The sequence below is a fragment of the Bombyx mori genome, chromosome 8, assembly GCF_030269925.1.
Source record: "Bombyx mori chromosome 8, ASM3026992v2".
Taxonomy (NCBI): Eukaryota; Metazoa; Arthropoda; class Insecta; order Lepidoptera; family Bombycidae; genus Bombyx; species Bombyx mori.
The window spans coordinates 16,051,713-16,075,001 of record NC_085114.1 but is presented as its reverse complement, the minus strand read 5'-3'; the positions used below and the strand labels follow the sequence as shown (position 1 = coordinate 16,075,001).

Sequence of the window (23,289 nt, the reverse complement as noted above, 5' to 3'; positions counted from 1 at the left end):
GGGCGTGTGTAAAATTTATTTAAAAATAAAACATTATTTTTTCTTCTACTAGTATATTGGGTACGTTTACAACATACAAAACATACGATAACAATATTATTATAAGGTAATTAATATATTATGTCCGTATTGTATATTTACGTTTCATTTGGGTATAGGTATTATGTTATATTAATATTGCACCTTTCATTTTCATGTTAAGTCTATTAAGTCTTAGTTAATGAAGTGTGGCCGTGCGTCTACCTTGACCGCTGAAAGTCACAGATGGCACTTTTTTTATTGATCAAACAATTGACAAGTGTTGAGAGTGCACGTGCAACTTAACTGTCAGTTAAGCAGTTGTGAGGCGGCTCCAATTAGTCAATAGTTTGCGAATTACATAAAATATTGTGCGCTCAAATCAAATTAATTCAAATACAAATGTATTGATCAATTCGCTAAAAATACTTTCATCTATGTTTTAGTTCGACCTACGACCACTGGATACGGAATGACAAGTGCCCCAGTCTATATGTATATATTTGTGCCCGTTTCATTTGACTAAAGATTACGTATTATTGCCATTATTTAATATGTATTTGCACATCTGTTTAAAGCCACGCTTATCGCACGTAACACGTTTTAGTAGCCTGAAGCTATAACAGCCAGAGGTGAACTCTACAACGGATCTATGAACAAGAAATGCACAAAGCTGGCGTGAAACATGAACAATATTTATTGCTACCAAATAATAAGTCTACAATCAGTATCTACATTTGAAATGATACTTTTCGTTACCAATTTTAATTATAAAATCTGATTTATTTGAAATAAACATCTGTGCAATGATTCTATTGGACTGGACCTTAGAGATCACATCTCAGCTCAGTCAGTACGACGTGATTGTTTGTGCAACCGGGAGAGGACGAGGGGCGTGGCGGAGGGGGCGCGGCGGAGAGGGCGCGGAGGGGGCGCGAATTGCGTAGGGATGCAGCTTCAAATATCTTTTTACTATACTTTACTATATTTATAATTATTGTTTCTTATTGTTTACCTGCCTTTAAAAATTTATACTATAAAAGTTGATTACACAGATCTGTAAATTTTAACTTTTATTTTCCCCTTTTGGATTTGAATGCTGATCTCGGGGTAATTTGGTGCTAAGATTACAACTATGTACTGTTTGTTTGAAAAATCCTTTGGTATGAATTCGTAAAAAGAAGTTTATGTAAATTGTGAATGATGATAAAAACATCGATATATCGTTCATGAAGATCGTGGTTTTAATCGATGTTTCACTTTTGAAAACATCGATAACCTAACATCGATGTTTTTATGAGCAATGTAGCATCCCTAGGGGTGCGGGGGTGCGGCGGAGGGAGGCGCGAAAGGTCACGTGTGCGTTAAACGCCTGTCCAATAGGAGTGGGTGATATAAATCGTATATAGATTCAATATCTATATATCGCAGCAATATCGTTGAATCCGATATAGATTTCGTGCGGGGCGACCGCACGAAATCTATATATCGATATCAGCCGATACACGATATTGCTCGATGTGATGCGCATCGCCATATCGGACCGATTCGTGAATCGAAATCTATATTTCGATATCAGCCGATACACGATATTGCTCGATGTGATGCGCATCGCCATATCGGACCGATTCGTGAATCGAAATCTATATTTCGATATCAGCCGATACACGATATTGCTCGATGTGATGCGCATCGGCATATCGTACCGATTCGTTAATATCAGCAATATTCGTTTGGTTCGTATCGAATCGGCCAGAGTGAGTGAGCGCACGATAGGGATATCATGTGATGAATGAAACAGAAACAGGCATTATCCATACAATTGTAAACCTTATATTTAAGTCCATATGTCTGTAGATTATTCTTAGCGTATCAGCAGGATACAATTAAGGAAAGAAGTTTCAACTTTCGACCCTAACTTGAATGCAGTCTAGCCTATTTGCATCGTTGAATTTAATTTCACGCGCTTTGACCTTGAACTAGAATTTTTGGACAAGTGTTTATAAATACTTAAAAGTTTTTTGTGTTTGATTTTTAAAGTATACATTTTTCTATTTTTAGTTGAATCCAAATAATTGAGTTTATTTCTTGTGTTTGTATTAAACTTTTGAAATCTACACTCTTTTGGTATATTTTGTAATTTTAAATTAAGACACAAAATACTAAAAACTGAAAATAATGTAGCCAGTCCTAAGCCTGGTAGCATGAAGGAAAGTTTTTTTGATATTTTTATTTTCATGTTCTTTTTATTACTTTAAGATCATATTATAAATTGATATCAGAAAACCAACCGTATAACGTTGACTTAAATCTATATCTACTACGATATTATATCAGCGTATCGTTTCAAATCTCAAATATCATGAATCGAGAAAATCTACTAGCATCCATCAATATATAGATTCAGAAAATATATAGATTCAATATCCGATATTGATCCTCGATATATAGATACGATTCGATACGCGGCAAAACCGATATTACCCACTCCTACTGTCCAATTGGTTATTTGTGCAGACAGGTAATGGCCTGTGAGTCCTATAGTTTGATCACGCGAACTTCAAGTCGCAAACACAATGAAGATCAAAGCTTTAATCCTTTAAATTTCGCATAATTTACTAATATTCTACTACATTAGCGTTTTTGTACAAGCAACTTCAAAGCCTAATACAATAGCTATTGAAAAGTTAATAAGATGAAAATATTAAGTTAAATAGTTGATGACAAGTCTGAACGAATCTATGACTAGACTTCCACGGGCTGAAGGCGGCGAGGGGAGCACGCGGCCGGCGCGCAATGGAACGCGCGAGGGCAACGACCCCTCGTGAGGCAGCTCGGTGCAGGTACATTGAGAATTCATGAAATATTTATTTATGAGAGGACCAGTATTAGTTCGGTTGTGAAGCAAGGGAACTCTGCTGGGTGATTGGTGAATGTCGCTGGAAACTCCAGACTTGCTTATTTACTAAGTCTTTGGTTACAAATCGTTACCGCTACACAGACAAAACGATTTTATATTAACAAAAAAAATAACAATATTTTAGTCCTCAGGCTCGGCTCGCAGCGCCCAGGAGGCGGCCCCCGGACTACACTTAACTATTTCAATTCCGTTCTGCTCACTGCCGGACCCGCTCAGGGACATATCCCATTAATATTAAATACAATAAATATTTAGCGCAACAGAGCAGGGGTCGGTCTGGACTCGGCGTGTCGGGGCCCGGATCCACTTACAATATTTAGCGGGTTTGGTCACTGTTACCATTTTGTCTGCACGTTCTTCAGGATTCGGTATGAACCTTCAGCAAGTAGCAGGCGCGGCGGTCCCCTACACTTGTGCTCTATAAAATAATCTAAAAATAAATGCATCATTGAATATACACGTGGAGCACGCGGGCGCCGCTCGACAGGATCGCATTGTCACTTAGTGTTCTTCTCGTATTAGATTATTTCAAAGCAAAATATACAGTTAGCTTATCAAAAAATACGCCCGGTCTAAGCTTATCCAATGTCGATGCGAATGTGATGGGAGTGTCGGCGCCACCGCACACTGAAACCAGAAATAATATGTTGTTTTAGTTTGTTAGCATCTTGTTGCACGAGAATATACATAGTGTAGAACGAGTCCACGGACCACAGCACAAAAAACACATGTTGTGCGACGGACAGAGACAGCGCGCTCGATTCCGATACTTATCCGTGAACTAGACCTCAAGCTTCCACATTCAATAGCTCCAAGAGAGACCTGCGCTATGGGTGCTGGACATTTTTATTACTGGTGGTAGGACCTCATGTGAGTCCGCACGGGTAGGTACCACCACCGCCCTATTTCTGTCGTGAAGCAGCAATACGTTTCGGTTTGAAGAGTGGGGCCGCCGTTATAACTATACTTGAGACCTCAGAGCTTATATCTCAAGGTAAGTGGCGCATTTACGTTATAAATATCTATGGGCTCCAGTAACCATTTGACACCAGGTGGGCTCTGAGCTCGTCCACCCATCTAAGCAAAAAAAAAAAAAAAGTCCAGAGGTACACACGGGATGAGTGATGTAATACGGCGCAGCACGCGGTCGCGTCATACGTACAAGCAGAGGTCGGTCTGTTCAGAGGAGGCAGCACTTCCCGAACTTGTGTCTGCGGCGTTGCTTGTCCTCCTGCTGCGGGTGGTTGCGGATGAGCCGGACCAGCTCGTGGAAGGCGGCGTCGATGTTGAGCGGCGGCTCCTTGGCGCTGGTCTCCAGGTAGGGGGCGTGCAGCGCGCGGGCGGCCAGGCGCGCGGCGGCCGGCGGCACCACGCGCGCGTGCACCAGGTCCACCTTGTTGCCCACCACCACCATCGGATACGAGTCTCTGACAACCACACGGGACAACGTACTCATATAGCAGCCTCTGCAATACTCGCTACACACGTCTAGCACAAGAGATCCGTGCGGCTTGCAGAACGCATGCGCACAGCGAACGTCGAGGTTGCTCCAACATTGATACAATTTTTTTTTATTGCTATGTGTGGTGCACGACCTCACGTCCCACCTAATCACCGGAGCCCATAAATATCAACCACGTTAAGGCCCGCGGGATTCGAGTACAGGCTGAGCCACAACGCTCGATACGAATGTACCGGGCCCAGTATCCGTTAGACCACAATCTTCACTTCAAAACTTATTTGTTCACATAGTTCACAATAACTACGATGACAAAATGATTACGATGATGAAGATTATGATGTTGCTAACATGAACCCCTAGAACCTAGAACCTTAGCCGTGCTTCGCAGAATCTACCACCGGATCGGAAACGCGACCCACTGAGAAGATCCGGCGAGAAACTCAGTGGGCTGCATTATGCTAAAGCTACCATGTAATCTTTAAGGAGAGAACAGCCCCCACGATTATTGTAAGTCAATTTTTTTTTTACGGACAGTTGCTAGGGATATCAGTGCTTTAAAGTGATAATCCTGGTATGTGCTTTCTCAATGAACAACTTGTTACATAACCTTGATCTACATCCCAAATAACAATAACAAATACTTAATAAAATAAGTTGATACCTGTCCTTAACCCTGAGGATCTGGGTGTGGAAGTGACGAATGTTCTCGAAGCTCTGCTTGTCCGTCACTGAGAACACGATGAGGAAGCCGTCGCCCTTCCGCATGTACTGCTCGCGCATCGCACTGAACTCTTCCTGTCCAGCTGTATCCAATACTGCAATCAACGAAATATATTTTATTTCGGAACAAAAATAAGATTCCCTGAAGACCAATAAAATTATATAGAACTTACAAAACATCTAGACGTATAAACAACTAAGAAAACGTCTTTTTATTCCTAGACTTGGTATAAAAAAAGGGAAGATATTCGAAGTCCAGCCTCAACTTCAACTTGTCGCCCCTTTACGGCCTGGCCACGGGGATCGGCGGTGCGAACAGCGAAGCGGTGGGCGAGGCGACCATTCGCGCAGCACCGTTTGCAGGCCACGGGTACTCACGTTCGCCGCCGCGACTAGTAAGGAAGTCCGACAGCGAAATGTCTATATCGAAATTATCTCGATATTGCTTACAAATTAATAGTTTTTTGGTTCAGGACCTATTATTTGGAAAAGATTGTGAAGTACATGATGTGAATAAGAATCGGAGTATACCTATAGATGGAGAATTCCACAAGAAGTACGAGAAATACTTTGGGTGGCTAGACTTCCAAATAGCTGGTCTAGCTAGTATTTCAGCTATTTTACTTTTTTATTGCTTAGATGGGTGGACGAGCTCACAGCCCACCTTGTGTTAAGTGGTTACTGGAGCCCATAGACATCCACAACGTAAATGCGCCACCCACCTTGAGATATAAGTTCTAAGGTCTCAAGTATAGTTATAATGGCTGCCTCACCCTTCAAACCGAAACGCATTACTACTTCACGGCAGAAATAGGCAGGGTGGTAGTACCCACCCGTGTAGACTCACAAGAGGTCCTACCACCAGTAATTACGCAAATTATTATTTTGAAGATTTCATTTTTATCACACGATGTTATTCCTTCACCGTGGAAATCAATCGTGAACGTTGAGTGTTGTTGAGTACGTATTTCATTACAAAAATTGGTACCCGCCTGATATTCGAACACCGGTGCATCGCTCAACACGATTGCACCGGACGTCCGTTAGGCCACGACGACTTTAAAAATATAAAATAAAAAATAAATAAAAAATATAAAAATTTCGGCGTTAATTTTTCGCGGCGAAAACAACTAAACTCATTTAATCACTGCACTATTCGCCGCGACTACCGCTCGACTCCGTGGCTCGCGCCGTCCGTATTCATGCATTTGTTTTGCTCGCCCGCCGCATCGCGCGATTCGCTCGGTACATTTCGCCGGTCGCTTCGCCGGTCGCCGGTGCGCGTGGCTTGTTAGGTACATTTCTATGCGCTTGTTTTAGTCGCTAGACGCTTCGCCGTTCGCACCGCGCGAATATTCGCATCGGCGAATGTCCCGTGGCCAGGCTGTTACGGACGCGATCTTCGAATCGCCTTATGTCTATACTGGTATTCACAGGTTGTAGGTAGATATTTTGATCTAGGAGTACATAATATGTACTAAATTAGTTACTTACCATCAAGAATGCACCACTGACCATCCACTTCTGTATGCTGTATGTAAGAGTCCTCAATAGTAGGATCATAATCTGTCACAAACAACTTCTGGAAGAACTGGATGGTGATCGCACTCTTACCTACTCCACCATCACCTACTACCACCAGTTTCACCTGCAACATCAATACAAAGACCGACTTAGTTACGTGGCAAATCAAAGTCTTCATTGCCCAAAGAATAATATATCAGAAAGCAATTATAACAAGGATACAGGTAAGAAAATAGTTTAATTTATTGAGACAAAGAAGTGTGATGAAGTTAAAAATTTTATATTAAATATTTTCTAACAACTCTGGGTTTTAACAGTCATAGTATTAATATAATTATCGAAAAGTTTGTAGGATATTAATATGTAATTTATATTAGAAAACAGGTACTTAAAAGTGCTAGTGCCTCTAATTCATTATTAATTAATATTAACGCAATTCTAATTAGTAATTATTTAATTTTTATTAATAATAAAATTTCAATACTTTTATTATTTGAGTTTGAGAAAAAAACAATCTATAGGCCAAAAAGAGTTCCAATACCACTTTTTACAAGTAATTTTTATATAATTATTTTTCATTGTCATTTTATAATCAGGAAGGCCTACTAATATTTTCAAGTGCATAACTTGTTACAATTGGGGCTTATCCTAAAACTCTCCTTGTGTAAATCCTCTTGCAGGATTACATATCATAGGTAAAACTTTTAATGCTGCGTCTCTCTGTTTCTACTTGTATTGTTTATGCTCTCTGTTAATCATTTATAAAAAAATATTAATTGTATAAAATCAAACATACATTGTCACAATCTTTGAATAAAGACATTCTTCACGCTTACATTTAATAATTAGTTATGTTGAAAATATTATTACACCATTATCACCTTCAGTGATATTTATTAAAGTTTCGGCCAAAAATTTAATTCTGATGTAGTCATGATTTACAATGTGATGAGATGTCCTTGCTGCATAATTTATATTAATTTGCACCCCTTTATGCAATGAACTTTTTTATTAAATAAAAATTTTATACTATTGCAATTAAAACTACCATAACTGAGAAAGGCACTGTTTAATGTTACAACATATCATGTTCAAATACTTCTAGTTTTGATTTACATCTCTTTAAAAAAACTAGATTCTGGAGGTTGCATCTAATCCTATATTAGCTGATTGCTAACAGCTAATCAAAGTTTTAATATCTTGTGAGACAGGTTAATTATCTTCCATAGCCATTTATGATTGAAAACCTTTTTATGACAATAACAAGGTAAATTTTTACAAAGGTACATTACTCTTTCACGTTTTTCTGTAACACCTACTTATACTTCAACTATCCAAAATAATAAAATAAGCAAGCATTGAAAATCATATTTTATGTGCATTACTAATATCTATGACTGTTGAAAGTCTCTAAATATACTTTAATTATAGTGTATTTAAAAGTAGGTACTGAACATATTAAAGTATCAATTGTCAAATGTTGTTATTGACATCATAGGAAGTGAGAATCCTTCTAGGCTTACTTGTCTAGCACACCTTTTTTAACATTTAGTAGAACATAGTCTTATAACAATCTTGTTCTGTAATGTTTTTAGCAGATATTTTCTTCTTTATTTCATACTTAATAGATATTATTGCCAATATATTTCTATTTATAGTTCTGTTCTGTTAATATTATTATGTTTAATAACATTAAATTCAAAATAATCCAAACCCAGGCACATAAAAAAAGATAAGCAGACAGATAGTCTAGACAAACATTTAGTCCTATTTCCTTCAATCTGAGGCTAATAATATTTAAACATTTTCTCTTTTTTGTTTGGGTACATTATTTAATGACTCACGGTAGGAAGATTCTCGTTGGGTGGCCCCGGCCGAGTCATTTTTCAAGCCAGAATTCGTCCCTCCACACCACTAATAACGACTTAGTCTCCCCCACACGCATTAGCCTCAATATAACCTGAAATCACTGCCTCAATGACTATTGACTACACAAGATTAATTAATCTGTTGTCTGCGAATTCTACTATGTTCACACATCTGAATGTTGGCAGTCATTTTCTAACACCCATACATTCCAATCCGTCTTCAATTTGTCTATTAGATAAAACAATACCTTTTGATGGCATGGGTCTTATTAATGTGTTTCAATTAATAGAAACACAAAATTAAATAAGGTGCATCATAAAAGCAGTATGCTCTTCTAATCATTTAGTTTAGCTTTGTTTATTTGATCAAAATTTCCGCGACATTAAGTAGATAGGAACCTAGTTCAAGTTGATTTCAAACATTTGACAATTGACATTTTGGGCAGTGAGTGAAATGTGTCAATGACAAAAGTAGAACAGTGTTGTGCCGATATGGAGGTAATAGAACTAAAGGATATAACTGATGGAGCAATAACAGGCGATACCGGTAAGTTTTATGGTCTTTGCTTGGAACTGAGACAGAACATTTAGGGCTTTGCGTTTGTAAAATCTCGAAACCATGACGCACATACTCTGTTAGTGCAATGATCCTAAAAAAAAAGACTTGAACGTTTTGGCGACACCGCTAGGAGCGAAGTCCCGTGAATTGTTTTAGTTTATTAGTTTGGTATTATTTCAAAATTAAATATATAATAATAATAGCTTATTGACCGCTTAGTATATGTGAAAGTAAAAGTATAATATAAGTTAAAGTATAAGAATGGGAAAATGAAATAAAATCTCTGGATGAAACCTATCTTGTTCATCCAAGAATATCTCTAAAGTCTTACTGGCTATACGTCTTTTACTGAAACATTTTATATCTTCGATGTCTTATCATTCCATTCAATTTCATTCATCCCCATCGAAACAACAACTTCATGTCATTCCGCTCCATTTCATTATTCATGCCGCAAAGCATACGAATGTATACCTTTTTTTTCCTACCTAAGCTGAGAGCCTTGAGAGGCTATATCAGCGTAGCCTTAACTAGTAGGTGACCTCACGGGGCTCAAAGCGGACGACGTTGCTAACACGAACCCTAGTAAGAGCCGTGCTTCGCAAAATTAAAATTCAAAATTCAAAATCATTTATTTCAACTTAGATGTCAGTATGACACACTTGTTGAATGTCAAAATACAAATAACAATGTTAACTCTACCACCGGTTCCAAAAAAAAGCCACAGTCCTGAGAAGAACCGGCGAAACAAACTCAGCGGGCTTTTTTTTTTATTTTTTCTCAAATATTTTCTTTTTTTTTAAATAAATAGAAATATTCACAATAAAAGAAAAAACAAGTCAAAAAAATACAATAAAAATAATAATAATAATAATGAAAAATGAAAAGGCCAGGAGCGAGCGCCTCATTCCCACGTAGTGCCATCTAGTAAATAATCCTTAACTTTATAATACGCCTTGTTGCACAAACGTTCCTTAACAGTTTTCTTAAATCTATGAACAGGTTCTACCATCGGATCGGAAACGCGACCCACTGAGAAGATCCGACGAGAAACTCAGTGGGCTGTGTCTGAGGGTTAATTTAGTCGTCGAGCCCTTCGTCGCAAGCGACGGGTTCGATTAGGTGCTCGTCCTATGTATATGGTGGGAGTGAAAGGGTGGCGAACCTTACCCGCGCGAGCTCACAAGGTGCCCTACCACCAGTAGTTACGTAAATTATAATTTTTGTAGGTTTGACTTTTATTACACAATCCTCCTTCATCCTGGAAGTCATTTGGAGAATTTGTTAAGATATTTCAGTAGAAAAAATGGTATGTGCGGGATTCAAACCCCGACACAGTAGCATCGCTCAATACGGATGCACCCGGCGGCTTATTCATTATGCCAAGATCATTTTACATGCATCAGGTACCATGCAACATAAGTGCCACCAAAAATGTATTGTATATTACTAATCCTCCATCTATTAGGTTTCAAAATTGAAAATCCACACACTGCTGGAACTTCAGAGTGATTCCTGACTGATAGACGTAAGAGAACAATTTTTATTATTGAAGAAATGTAATATAAAACCTTTTACCCCACAACATTTTTAAATATTCTATATGTGCTGCTCACCAAATTTTTATATTGACTGCAAGTGCCTGCAAGCCTTTTTTATATTACTTAAGGCTTCAAATTATAGTCATTTTCACAACAGTCAAATAAATTATTTAGACCTTAACCGTTTGAGCGCGTACCGTCGATAGATCGACTCTGTATTAATGCGTATAAAGTGCGGAAAGTGTGGGATCTGAAAACCGACTATTGCGCCGTTTGATTATAGATATTAGGTATCGACCTGTACGGACGTTTCTTGACGTGCGCACATATAACGTTTTTAACAAGTTAATAATATTTCTAAATAACCATTTAAAATTATTTTGCAGTGATTTAGTATTTAGAATTTTTTTTTTTTTCAAAAATCCTGTAATATTTCTGCATAATATGTGAAAATAATCTAATAATATTCTACTTAATACAACACTACGTAGGTAATGTATCATCATTTTAACAAAGATGTTGTAAGTTATTAACTCCATGGTTGTAAGTTTTAGGTAAATAAACACTTAATGTGATATCCCAAGCGAAAGTAGGTATAATTCAAGTATAAATAAAAAACTGAATTTTTTTATAATTGAAAGATTACTGGTGGCCCGTAGGCCTTTCCAGTTTCACCAGGACAGGTGGGCGAGCAAAGGCTCAGCCAGGAGGGGTGGGATTTGCTAACAACTGCCCGAGCGCCTCCGAAGGAGACCTAACAACTCAAGAAAATTGCTTCGCGAATGAATCTACTACCGGATCGAAATCACGACCCGCTGAGAAGATCCGGCGAGAAACTCAGCGGGTTAGAGGGGTGCATGGGTTAGAGAAAAACGGAGTTAAGTACGATATTTAAGTAGAGGTGTATATTTTATCAGACTAACAACTACAAAGACATATTAGAAAATAGCCTATTCATGATTTGCTTATATACAGGGAAACGTAAGCGTGATAACAGCAAATGTAGGTGTAATATTATTGAACATAACTAAATCATATAAAAAAAAATTATTTCCACAATACAAAAATAAATGTTTGTTGGCACCAATGAACTTTAAAGTAACCGTATCACAGTTGATAGATAACCTTCTAGAACTAAACGCGAAATAAAACTGAAACAAATCTGAGTTCCTCATTCGTTGTTCGATTCACAGCTCATTGAACCACAAAGTGTTCAGTGACCAGAATTTTGCAATCAATCAATCGTGACATGAATTCACCATGACCGATGTGTCCATAGGTCCAGGTGTAGACATATGAACTGACCACGGGTCAAATTATTCGTCGTAGCGTAGCCAAACATTACAGCGCTTAGTTTTTTAATTGTGAAAACATACATTCTTGCTTTGGGCTGTTAGCAACGAGCATACCAACAATAGAATTTTATTTGAAACTGGGGGTGATGTTCGTGTGCTACTCCAGTCAGCTCTAAAATAACAGCGCGATTTAGATTTTCATCAGATATCTTCTGGTTCATGATAGCATCTTCTTTTACTACCTATTCTGGTGACCGCGAGGGGTCATGCTAGAATCACCGAGCGAGTAGGTGAGCTCACGGGGCTCTAACTTGATGATTGCTAACACTAGCCCTAGCAAGAGCAGTACTTCGTTGTATCTACCACTTGATTGGAAACGCGACCCACTGAGAAGATCCGACGAGAAACTCAGTGGGCTGTATCTGTGGGTTAATTTACTCGCCGAACCCTTCGGTTCAAGCGACGGGTTCGACGAGAACAGTGACTGATGCTTGAGGTACCCAAGAGCACCTTTAGTGGATCGGGAGGATCCGGTCAGGGCGACTGTTTACCGTTCAGTCCGCAGAATCGCTCGTTTGTGTGCGACCAGCATCACGCTGGATCGGGATAACGTTTATTAAAGATAAACGACCGTACCAAGTCTCATTAGGGTTGAGCATTGTTTTATTTAATTCATTTAAACTATATCCTTTATTTAAATTCAATTAAGGTGGATGTGACCAAACAGCCCTCCTGGTTTTAAGTTGCTCCTAGAGTCGATAGATATTACAACGTTAAAATATGCGGCAGAAATATATAGGAAAGTTACTAGTTAAACTTACAAATAATCATGTGAAGACAGAAATAAATAACCAGTTGAAAAATAAAACGTAGAGGTAGGTAATGCTTGATCAATATTCAATTATTGCGAGCCACGTGATTCGGGATCGCTATGAAAAATCAAACGTGACAATACTGTTATGAGCACAACGGTTCGGTAGCGCCGAAAGTATCAAACGCAGTCCCAAATTCCAAATCGCTAAACGCTATTTCAAATTCATTTTGAGATTGTTTTACGGCCCTAAATTCATCCAGTTTAAGTGTTACCAATTGAGTAAATCAATAATTCGGATAATTTCCGTTATACTAAAATGAAAATCTGCTAGAGTACTCCACCTAAAAAGCTGTAATGTCAAAATTCGGAAGGAAGTGCATAGGAAAAGCCGAAAACCAACTCACAAATATACATTGAGAAAAGACATGTCCGGCAGTGAACAACTGTGAGCTGACGACGATGATGAACAAGAAAGATTTAAATTTACTAATTGTAGATTCAAAAGAGCTGGCACAATGACACGCACTCACGAACTGCGTGATCTGGACGTTGGGCAGGAATTTGTGTACTTGGAGTCATTAATATCCAGTGACGGTGATTGTGACAGGGAGGTGGTCAGGGGGGCCCAGATGTCAAAATCGGCCGTGAAGCGATTGGAGAAGATTTGGAGAAATCGCAGCATAAACAAAAAAACTAAGACACCATATTCTTGTACGCTTCTGAGACGTGGACCCTCAAGGCCCGTACCCGATCGAGAATTGACGCATTTGAAATGTGGTGTTGGCGCAAAATGTTGGGCGTATCATGGACGGAGCGCCGAACAAATGTGTCAATTTTCTCGGAGCTAAACGTCAAGACCCGTCTATCTACGATCTGTATGCAGCGTCTCTTCAAGTATTTCGGACACGTGGCCTGACGAAATCCTGACAACTTGGAAAAATTAATAGTTGTAGGTCACGTGGAAGGAAAGAGAAGTCGAGGAAGATTGCCAACCAGGTGGACGGACATTGTCAAGGAGGCCACAAACACCAGCGTCCCAGGCGCCATTAAGCAGGCCGAATGCAGGCAACATTGGAGGAAGCTAGTGCAAAAACTGGACCAAGGTGGTCACAACCCTCAGTAATGAGGAAGCGACAAAGAAGAAGAAGAAGATTCAAAAGTACACTGTTCAAATTTCAAGCAGCAATGATGAGTTGTACCGGCTAATGATATAAATAAAATGTATGCCGTTGTTAACTGAAATTGAGTTAAATCATAATTAGTAAAATTAATAATGTCATAAAACTGGCTGACATTTTCCCGGAAAACAGCCTTCCGGAGCTTGGAAACAGGAACATTGGCAACATTGCGTCAGTGCGTGGCGCAATTTGGAAGGGGATACACGCGCGGCGCTCTTAGCGCTTCCCGGTTCAACGCACTCATTTGTAAAAACAATAGATTCTTTATAGGAATAAACGCACAATTGTATACATAACATAAATATTAATATTTACGGTTGAAATTGTGTAGTGAAATGACTGTGGGGTTGTAAAAAGGATATTTCATGATCGGTAAGTGGCTAACCCTTGGCAAATTTTCCATAGAGGTTTTGGGAAACGTTTAGGGAAGATTTCTTACCAAAATATTCAAATAAAAATTCGATTACAATACAATACTTTTTATACGCTAGCTGTTCTTTTTAAGATTTTTACAATGACTTGTAGATGCATTTTAAGTTAATCCATATTGTAACTCAATCCTGGCAGAGTAAAACAATATTTACACACAGATACTACGTATTTCCTTTCTGCGTTCCTAATTCTTAAAATCTAATTACAACATTTGCAGCTAATCTCCATCGCTACTGTTGTTTTATTTCATTTTTTTCAAGAATCTTCTGAGTATAGCAAATTAATTGACTACATATTAGAAGTGAATTAAGGAAGTGTGACCACTGCGGAAGGACAAGTGCCCAGTCCCAGTCCGGCTCGGAATTTCGTATATTTTCTGATTGATCAGCAGTCCAGTATTATCATTCATGAGCTTTTGATTAAGGCACGCGAAATTCATATTAGCACAGCCATCGAGTTGCAGGGAAAGGAGTCCTAAAGGAGGAAAAGGAGTCGGCACCTTGTTCCATTGCCCGCTGAGTTTCTCGCCATTCACAGTAGTCCAAAAAGGTAAGAGGCGCGCTGCGGAAGCCCGAGCTCCCGCGGCCGCCAAAGTAAGCAGAGCCGCGAACGCGTCGCGCCTCCGTCCACCGACCCCCGTTGCTCCCCCTGCCCGTGCTACACCGTCGCCGCGCCCGGTAGTACAAAAGAAAATCCAAGCCCCTCCCCCGGTAATCCTTCAAGAGAAGGCAGCCTGGGAACGAGTTTCCCTGGCCCTTAAGGCCAAAAATATTAATTTCACGAATGCCCGTAACCTCGCGAACGGCATTCAAATTAAGGTTCAAACACCCGACGACCATAGGGCCCTCTCTTCTTACCTCCGTAAGGAGCGTATAAGTTTCCATACGTATACGCTCCAGGAGGAGCGCGAACTTCGTGCCGTCATACGTGGCATCCCTAAAGAGTTGGATGCCGAACTCGTCAAGGCCGACCTTCTGGAACAAGGCCTACCAGTAAATTCAGTGCACCGCATGCACACCGGCCGCGGTAGGGAGCCATATAATATGGTTCTAGTCGCCCTCCAGCCTACCCCCGAGGGTAAGCAAATTTTTAACATACGTACCGTCTGTAGGCTCTCCGGTATCGCCGTCGAAGCCCCCCATAAAAAAGGCACTCCTAGCCAGTGCCATAACTGTCAACTGTACGGGCATTCTTCCCGTAACTGTCACGCGCGCCCCCGATGCGTCAAGTGTCTAGGCGATCACGCTACGGCCCTTTGCACTCGCGATCAAAAAACCGCGACGGAACCGCCTAGCTGCGTCCTGTGTCGAACACAGGGTCACCCCGCAAATTACCGCGGATGCCCCCGAGCCCCGAAAATAAATCGCCGCGTCGCCCGCCAAAACCGCCTCCGAGCTTCCCACCCAGACATCAAAGCCTCGGCACCCTCTGTGTCGCAGGCTAAGCCAGCATTCGTTCCGGCGCCGGTGCCCAGTGGCTCGGCCTGGGCGAAACCGCTGCCGTACACGAACACGGCTACAACTCCCTCCTCCGCGATTCGTCCCGCCCCCGCGATACGCCCCTCCCCCGCGAATTGCCCTCCGACAGCGTCCGACAATCTTGCTCTAGCGATCGACTTCTTTCAATCGATTAACTTTGAGCGCGTTAACGCTTTAGGTGACGCCATCCGCGCCGCCTCCACTGCACAGCACTTCATCGCCGTTGTGCAAAAATACGCCGACGTATACGCGTCGTTAAATACGTACGTCCTCCCCTCACTCCGCCGGTAATCAATGGCGTACAAAAGTAGGCTGAAACCCCTATCCGTAACAATAGGATTTTTTAACGCATACGGTCTCGCAAATCAACGTGATCAGGTTTGTGATTTTTTGCGTGACCATCAAATTGACATATTTTTAGTACAGGAGACTCTACTTAAGCCCGCGCGCCGCGACCCTAAAATCGCGAACTATAACATGGTTAGGAACGACAGGCTCACTGCTCGTGGTGGTGGTACCGTCATCTACTACAGAAGAGCCTTGCACTGCATCCCGCTCGATCCCCCCGCGCTCGTTAACATCGAAGCATCAGTATGCCGAATCTCACTGACGGGACACGCGCCGATCGTTATCGCGTCCGTTTATCTTCCACCGGATAAGATTGTTCTAAGCAGTGATATCGAGGCGCTGCTCAGCATGGGAAGCTCTGTCATTCTGGCGGGCGACCTAAATTGTAAACACATCAGGTGGAATTCTCACACCACAACCCCTAATGGCAGGCGGCTCGACGCGCTAGTTGATGATCTCGCCTTCGATATCATCGCTCCGCTAACCCCGACTCACTACCCGCTAAATATCGCGCATCGCCCGGATATACTCGACATAGCGTTATTAAAAAACGTAGCTCTGCGCTTACACTCGATCGAAGTAGTTTCAGAGTTAGATTCAGACCACCGTCCCGTCGTTATGAAACTCGGTCGCGCTCCCGATTCCGTTCCCGTCACGAGGACTGTGGTGGATTGGCACACGCTGGGCATCAGCCTGGCTGAATCTGATCCACCATCGCTCCCGTTTAGCCCGGACTCTACCCCGTCTCTTCAGGATACCGCTGAAGCCATAGACATCCTAACGTCACACATTACCTCGACATTAGATAGGTCATCGAAGCAAGTTGTAGCGGAGGACTTCCTTCACCGCTTCGAATTGCCCGACGATATTAGGGAACTCCTTAGAGCTAAGAACGCTTCGATCCGCGCCTACGATAGGTATCCTACCATGGAAAATCGTATTCGAATGCGTGCCCTACAACGCGACGTAAAGTCTCGCATCGCCGAAATCCGAGATGCTAGGTGGTCTGATTTCTTAGAAGGACTCGCGCCCTCTCAAAGGTCTTACTACCGTTTAGCTCGTACTCTCAAATCGGATACGGTTGTAACTATGCCCCCCCTCGTAGGCCCCTCAGGTCGACTCGCGGCGTTTGATGATGACGAAAAAGCAGAGCTGCTGGCCGATACATTGCAAACCCAGTGCACGCCCAGCATTCAATCCGCGGACCCTGTTCATGTAGAATTAGTAGACAGTGAGGTAGAACGCAGAGCCTCCTTGCCACCCTCGGATGCGTTACCACCCGTCACCCCAATGGAAGTTAAAGACCTGATCAAAGACCTACGTCCTCGCAAGGCTCCCGGTTCCGACGGTATATCTAACCGCGTTATTAAACTTCTACCCATCCAACTCATCGTGATGTTGGCATCTATTTTCAATGCCGCTATGGCGAACTGTATCTTTCCCGCGGTGTGGAAAGAAGCAGACGTTATCGGCATACATAAACCCGGTAAACCAAAAAATCATCCGACGAGTTACCGCCCGATTAGCCTCCTCATGTCTCTGGGCAAACTGTATGAGCGTTTGCTCTACAAACGCCTCAGAGACTTCGTCTCATCAAAGGGCATTCTCATCGATGAACAATTCGGATTCCGTGCAAATCACTCATGCGTACAACAGGTGCACCGCCTCACGGAGCACATTCTTGTAGGACTTAACCGACCAAAACCGATCTATACGGGAGCCCTCTTCTTCGACGTCGCAAAAGCGTTCGACAAAGTCTGGCACAACGGTTTGATTTTCAAACTTTTCAACATGGGCGTACCGGATAGTCTCGTGCTCATCATACGAGACTTCTTGTCTAACCGCTCTTTTCGATATCGAGTAGAGGGAACCCGCTCCTCCCCGCGACCACTCACGGCTGGAGTCCCGCAAGGCTCCGTTCTCTCTCCGCTCCTATTTAGTTTATTTATTAACGATATTCCCCGGTCGCCGCCGACTCAGCTAGCCTTATTCGCTGACGACACAACCGTTTACTACTCAAGTAGAAACAAGTCCCTAATCGCGAGTAAGCTCCAGAGTGCAGCGTTAACCCTCGGACAGTGGTTCCGAAAATGGCGCATAGACATCAACCCAGCGAAAAGCACAGCAGTGTTATTTCAAAGGGGAAACTCACCGCTTATTTCCTCCCGCATTAGGAGGAGAAATATCACACCCCCGATCACCCTCTTCGGCCAACCTATACCCTGGGCTAGGAAGGTCAAGTACCTGGGAGTCACCCTGGATGCATCCATGACATTCCGCCCGCATATAAAAACAGTCCGCGATCGTGCCGCATTTATTCTCGGCAGACTCTATCCCATGATCTGTAAGCGGAGTAAAATGTCCCTTCGGAACAAGGTGACACTTTACAAAACTTGCATAAGGCCCGTCATGACTTACGCGAGTGTGGTGTTCGCTCACGCGGCCCGCACACACATAGACACCCTCCAATCCCTACAATCCCGCTTTTGCAGGTTAGCCGTCGGGGCTCCGTGGTTCGTGAGGAACGTCGACCTACACGACGACCTGGGCCTCGAATCGATCCGCAAACACATGAAGTCAGTGTCGGAACGTTACTTCGATAAGGCTATGCGTCATGATAATCGCCTTATCGTTGCTGCCGCTGACTACTCCCCGAATCCTGATCACGCAGGAGCAAGTCACCGTCGTCGCCCTAGACACGTCCTTACGGATCCATCAGATCCAATAACTCTTGCATTAGATACCTTCAGCTCTAACACTAGGAGCAGGCTGAGGAACCCCGGTAACCGTACGCGTCGAACTCGACAAAGAGGTCGACGTGCAGCCTAACCCATGCATCAGCCCGCTGAGTTTCTCGCCGGATCTTCTCAGTGGGTCGCGATTCCGATCCGGTAGTAGATTCATTCGCGAAGCAACTGCTCTTGAGTTGTTAGGTCTCCTTCGGAGGCGCTCGGGCAGTTGTTAGCAAATCCCACCCCTCCTGGCTGAGCATTTGCTCGCCCACCTGTCCTGGTGAAGCTGGAAAGGCCTCCGGGCCACCAGTAATCCTTCAATCATAAAAAAAAAAAAAAAAAAAAAAAAGTTTCTCGCCGGATCTCTCCAGGAGGTCGCAATTCCGATCCAGTAGTAGATTCTGCGAAGCACTGCCCTTGCTAGGGCTAGTGTTAGCAAATTCTCTAAGGTTGAACCCGTGAGCTCACCTACACACGCTAGGGAAAGCTGATATAGCCTCTCAAGGCTATCAGCATAGGCAGAAAAAAAAATAAAAAAACAAGATCGACTTTTGTTTATCTTTCCTATTGTTGGTAAGATCATAAAATTTCAATGTTTTCTTGTGAATGAGGTTACAGCGCAAGGCGATGAAGAGATTTCTCTGGTTACAATCCTGACAGGTTCGGGCCTTTTTCCTTCCTAGTGCCAGTTTCAAAACAATCGGTATCATAGTTACTGACATCTGAATATTTCGAGTTAATGCGTTTTCCAGGTCCAATTAGATGCGACGTCACTTCATCTGTCTTTTTATCGCATTCACAAATCGGTTAGTGATGAGTAGACACTTCATTTCATTTATAAAAACCTCGTTAAAACTAAAGTACTTAACTTCAAGTTTGGTTATCACTATAGTACAATGAAGGTCAGTCGTTCCGCATTGTTATAATACATTAGAACATCGGTCTTTGACCTGTAACCTCGCGGGGTTAAAGTCCTATGCTATGCTATTTTATAAAGCATGTACAGAATTCCGTGTGTTACGGTATTGGCACCCAACGTGGTGGCGTGTAGAGATGCCCGATGCATGATATCGAAATACCGCAACACGACACAAAGTATCGATAGTTATTGTCATTATAAAGTTTTCTTGGAATTCTATCTTAATTTTTTTATTATTGCTTACTTGGGCTCACGGACCACCTGGTCTTAAGTGGTTACTGGAGCCCATAGATATCTACAACGTAAATGCCGCCACCTACCACCTAGCCTAGCTAGGTCCTACCACCAGTAACTACGCTAATTATAATTTTGCGGGTTTGATTTTTACGATGATCTATTGCTACATTTACACGATTGGCCCATTGTAGTAGTAGGAATCTCCCTTAAATTCCTGTTATAACTTCTTAATTCCGGTCTGAGTGTAAGGTACGTTGTAAACTTACATTCGTGCGGTATAGCTACCATTAACTAGCAATATCGATATATCATAGATATTTTATTGGTGAAGCTGTAGTGCGTATCTTCTTCGGAAATGAATAAATGAATTCAATCGATGTGTTATATTGTAATTGTTGATAATTCCACTAGTAAATTTCTTTCCAAAAGTCCATGTTTTTACATAACTGTAGATTGGTAAATGGAACTCCGCATCCAACTAGACATGTGGTACCTGATCTTTATATCAAAAGGGGGGAGCATGGGTCTATTTGCCCCGACCTTCACTACACTAAGACTAAAAAATAGTTTGCCCAGTCTCAAACTTGTTAGTTTATTGAGAGGAACATATGAACCTGTAAATTCGCTTATAATTAATGAATATAACATCACACTTCCTGACCCGTCAGTTAACATTGTCAGCTGCATTGCAAAAGTCCTCTTGGTCGTTTGTAGGTTTTTAATTTTTTTTTATTGCTTAGATGGGTTACTCCCAAACGGTGCTTTGATGTCACACCTTACGCATGAGCGAACCCATTGCCGCTGAGGGACCGTTCACCTTGAAAATTAATGTACTGTATATTTAATCATTACGAGCGTTAGATACAGCTTTATTGTCAAGGGCATTAGATTCATATTACACCGTTTACGTTTTTGTTATGGAAGTGACCGAATAGACGAGACATCTGGTCTGGTCTGTCGAAGTAACCGTATGTGGTTCAATCTTGAAGGAAGTTACATTGTTTTTTTATGTAATTCTCTGCTACATCGATTGCATACACAAGTACGACAAATTCCCCATAAAAAAGACCTGTTTTTTTAAATAGTTGCACCCACACAGGCTAAAAATACTCCAGCTAGAAATATTGAAAAGCTGTTATTCAGATGATTTTATGTGAGTTTACGAATACGACGGTTGCCTTGTTTTTGAGATACTTTGAAAGTTCGATTACCCAACGCGGCACCCCCGCATGGGAGGGGTGGCGCCGTGTCCTCGTCGCAAAAACAGGAAACGACTTGTCGTTGCCGAGTGTCGTGGCATCGATGCTCGGCGACGACGAGTCGTGGAAGGCGATGCTCGACTTCTGCGAGTGCACCATCTCGCAGAAGGAGGCGGCGGGGCGCGTGAGAGACGCACAATCCCGCCGCCGTCGAGCGGGGGCCAGGGAGGCGGATCTCGCCCAAGCCCTGGCCCTCTAAGTGTTTCGGGTCCCCCTCACATGTCGGTCTGGGGACCGGCGAGGGGGGCCTAAGAAGACGACGTGCAAGCTGCTCTGCACGCGTTTTACGCAAGAGCATCCGGGTGATGGAAGGCCGGCTATCCTCGACTCACGCTGGTTCTGGTCCAGCGGGGTATTCCGTAGGATAGCTCACTCTAACCGGCGCCATCTAGGCGGGCTTCGGATAGCCTGCCGACCGAGAGGCCGACGACCGCCGGTCCGGCGTCCCGAGGGGGAGGGTGATGGGAGAGATGTGCTCCGCACTAAACGCTTCACTTTCCCCCCTCTGCCTCTTCATGAGTTCTGTCTCATGCGAGGTTTGGACGTTGGTTGTTGAGCGACAGGAGGTTTTAGTCAGTTCGACTCTGACATGCCCCGCCCTCCATCCCCAGTGGAGGGCGGAAGTCCGGCGATTTCCTCCTGACAAAAAAAAAAAAAAACCCAACGCGGCACAACAATTATCTTATCCACGAAACCTGAACCCATGATTATGTCAAGCTGCAAATTCCTAACCAGACTTAAGAAACAAACTAGTATCTGTGTAGGAAAATGTGAGGATACTGCTGCACTTGTGGGATGGTAGGGAAGTAATGACAGCAATGAAGCGTGAGGAGCCAGGAGTCTCAAGCCCGTTTCTTTTATTGAAAATCCGGACAGACTATCTCGAATGCATTCTTTAGATTTTTTTAGTATTAAAAAAATATGGAGCAAAAAATCTATTGTAGTTATCGTTTATTTTGTTGCACTCGACCCAATATTACTTTGGATTCGAGACCGCTCGCAGCGTCTCCCAATTACCTTCGCTAGTTCATGAAATAAATGTATTTCTGCTCAGCTCGGGGTTTGCATATTGTTTTTTTTACATTGCTATAGTTTTCGTTTATTAACAATCCGGTCTTTTTTGTCTAACAACTTGTATGCGTACTAATGTAAATTTATATAATAAAATAAAAAAAAATTGATAATAAATATTTTTCGTAATTTAACGATTTACTAAAATATGTGAAAGTGATTATCGATGACGTGACCAAAACACTAGCTATATTTCGCTTGAAGCAAAGTACTAAGGTAAAAAGGTAAGGTAAAAATAGTACGAATAACACAAGAAGAGCCATCAACTTGATGTAAACAAAACGCATGTGTATGTTATGATCGCAACCATCGCAACCCTATAGTACCTTTAGGGGTGAACGACCCCCGCACCCTCAGCGCGCGCCGTTATGCAACTGCCAGAAATTAATCGAGACTTATGATTTAACCCTTAACTATTTATATGTACTTAGCCTTCTACATGAACCATATGTAATAAATACATTAATGTAATGTTATCAGCGTAGCTCTGATCGCCCCGGCAGCGCGGCCTGCGTGCATCATGTTAGGTATCTAAGAATTTAAAAATGTATTTAGTATCGATGGCTTCATAGGGTTTCATTTGCCAATCTACAGATTATCGTGTATCAAGGCCTGACACCTATTTACCAAGAGTAGCTTAGAATTTTGTATTAATATCAAATTGTAATTGGACATTATTGTAATGAGATCAATAAACGAAAACGGAGCTCTTCAAGAAGTCAAAAGTATTTAGATCGCTAGATAAGAAGACGCGGTCCACTGTACTGGTACTCGCGCTCAAAGACTTCACAAATAGAATGCCACCTACCATCAGGAATGAATTCTACCATAGGTATAGCGGCAGTTCCACCCGTGCAATAAATAAAAGCTTTCTGAGGAAATAGACTGAAAACACTTGAGCTTCGGCGAGCTGG

The 23,289-nt window shown here is 42.1% G+C and overlaps 2 protein-coding genes across 6 annotated transcripts in view; one reads left to right on the top strand and one right to left on the bottom strand.

The window, feature by feature from the left end:
- Positions 1-33: 33 nt before the first annotated feature.
- LOC101741618 (ras-related protein M-Ras) lies at positions 34-8,901 on the bottom strand. 3 transcript variants are annotated; one of them, XM_062669918.1, is made up of 6 exons: positions 8,761-8,901; positions 8,489-8,613; positions 6,615-6,768; positions 5,062-5,215; positions 4,101-4,365; positions 34-3,565 (listed from the first exon to the last, which is right to left on the bottom strand). In XM_062669918.1, exons 2-5 carry the CDS (start codon positions 8,525-8,527, stop codon positions 4,119-4,121), a joined length of 594 nt encoding a protein of 197 aa, XP_062525902.1. In that variant the 5' UTR covers positions 8,528-8,613; positions 8,761-8,901; the 3' UTR covers positions 34-3,565; positions 4,101-4,118. The 3 variants fall into 3 exon arrangements, with proteins under 3 accessions (XP_062525902.1, XP_004923689.2, XP_062525903.1); XM_004923632.5 differs by having other exon boundaries at positions 8,489-8,604; positions 8,761-8,900; XM_062669919.1 differs by lacking the exon at positions 8,761-8,901 and having other exon boundaries at positions 8,489-8,750.
- Positions 8,902-8,920: 19 nt separating this feature from the next.
- Positions 8,921-23,289, top strand: part of LOC101745460 (F-box only protein 42) — a 31,386-nt gene continuing 17,017 nt past the window's right edge. For 2 of the 3 annotated variants that reach the window (XM_021346305.3, XM_012697971.4), the window contains exon 1: positions 8,921-9,059. In XM_021346305.3, coding sequence (XP_021201980.1) covers positions 8,975-9,059 — 85 coding nt within the window. In that variant the 5' untranslated portion in view covers positions 8,921-8,974. Of the gene's footprint in view, positions 9,060-13,868; positions 14,272-23,289 lie in introns of those variants that run through there. The other variant, XM_012697972.4, reaches the window with a different exon arrangement.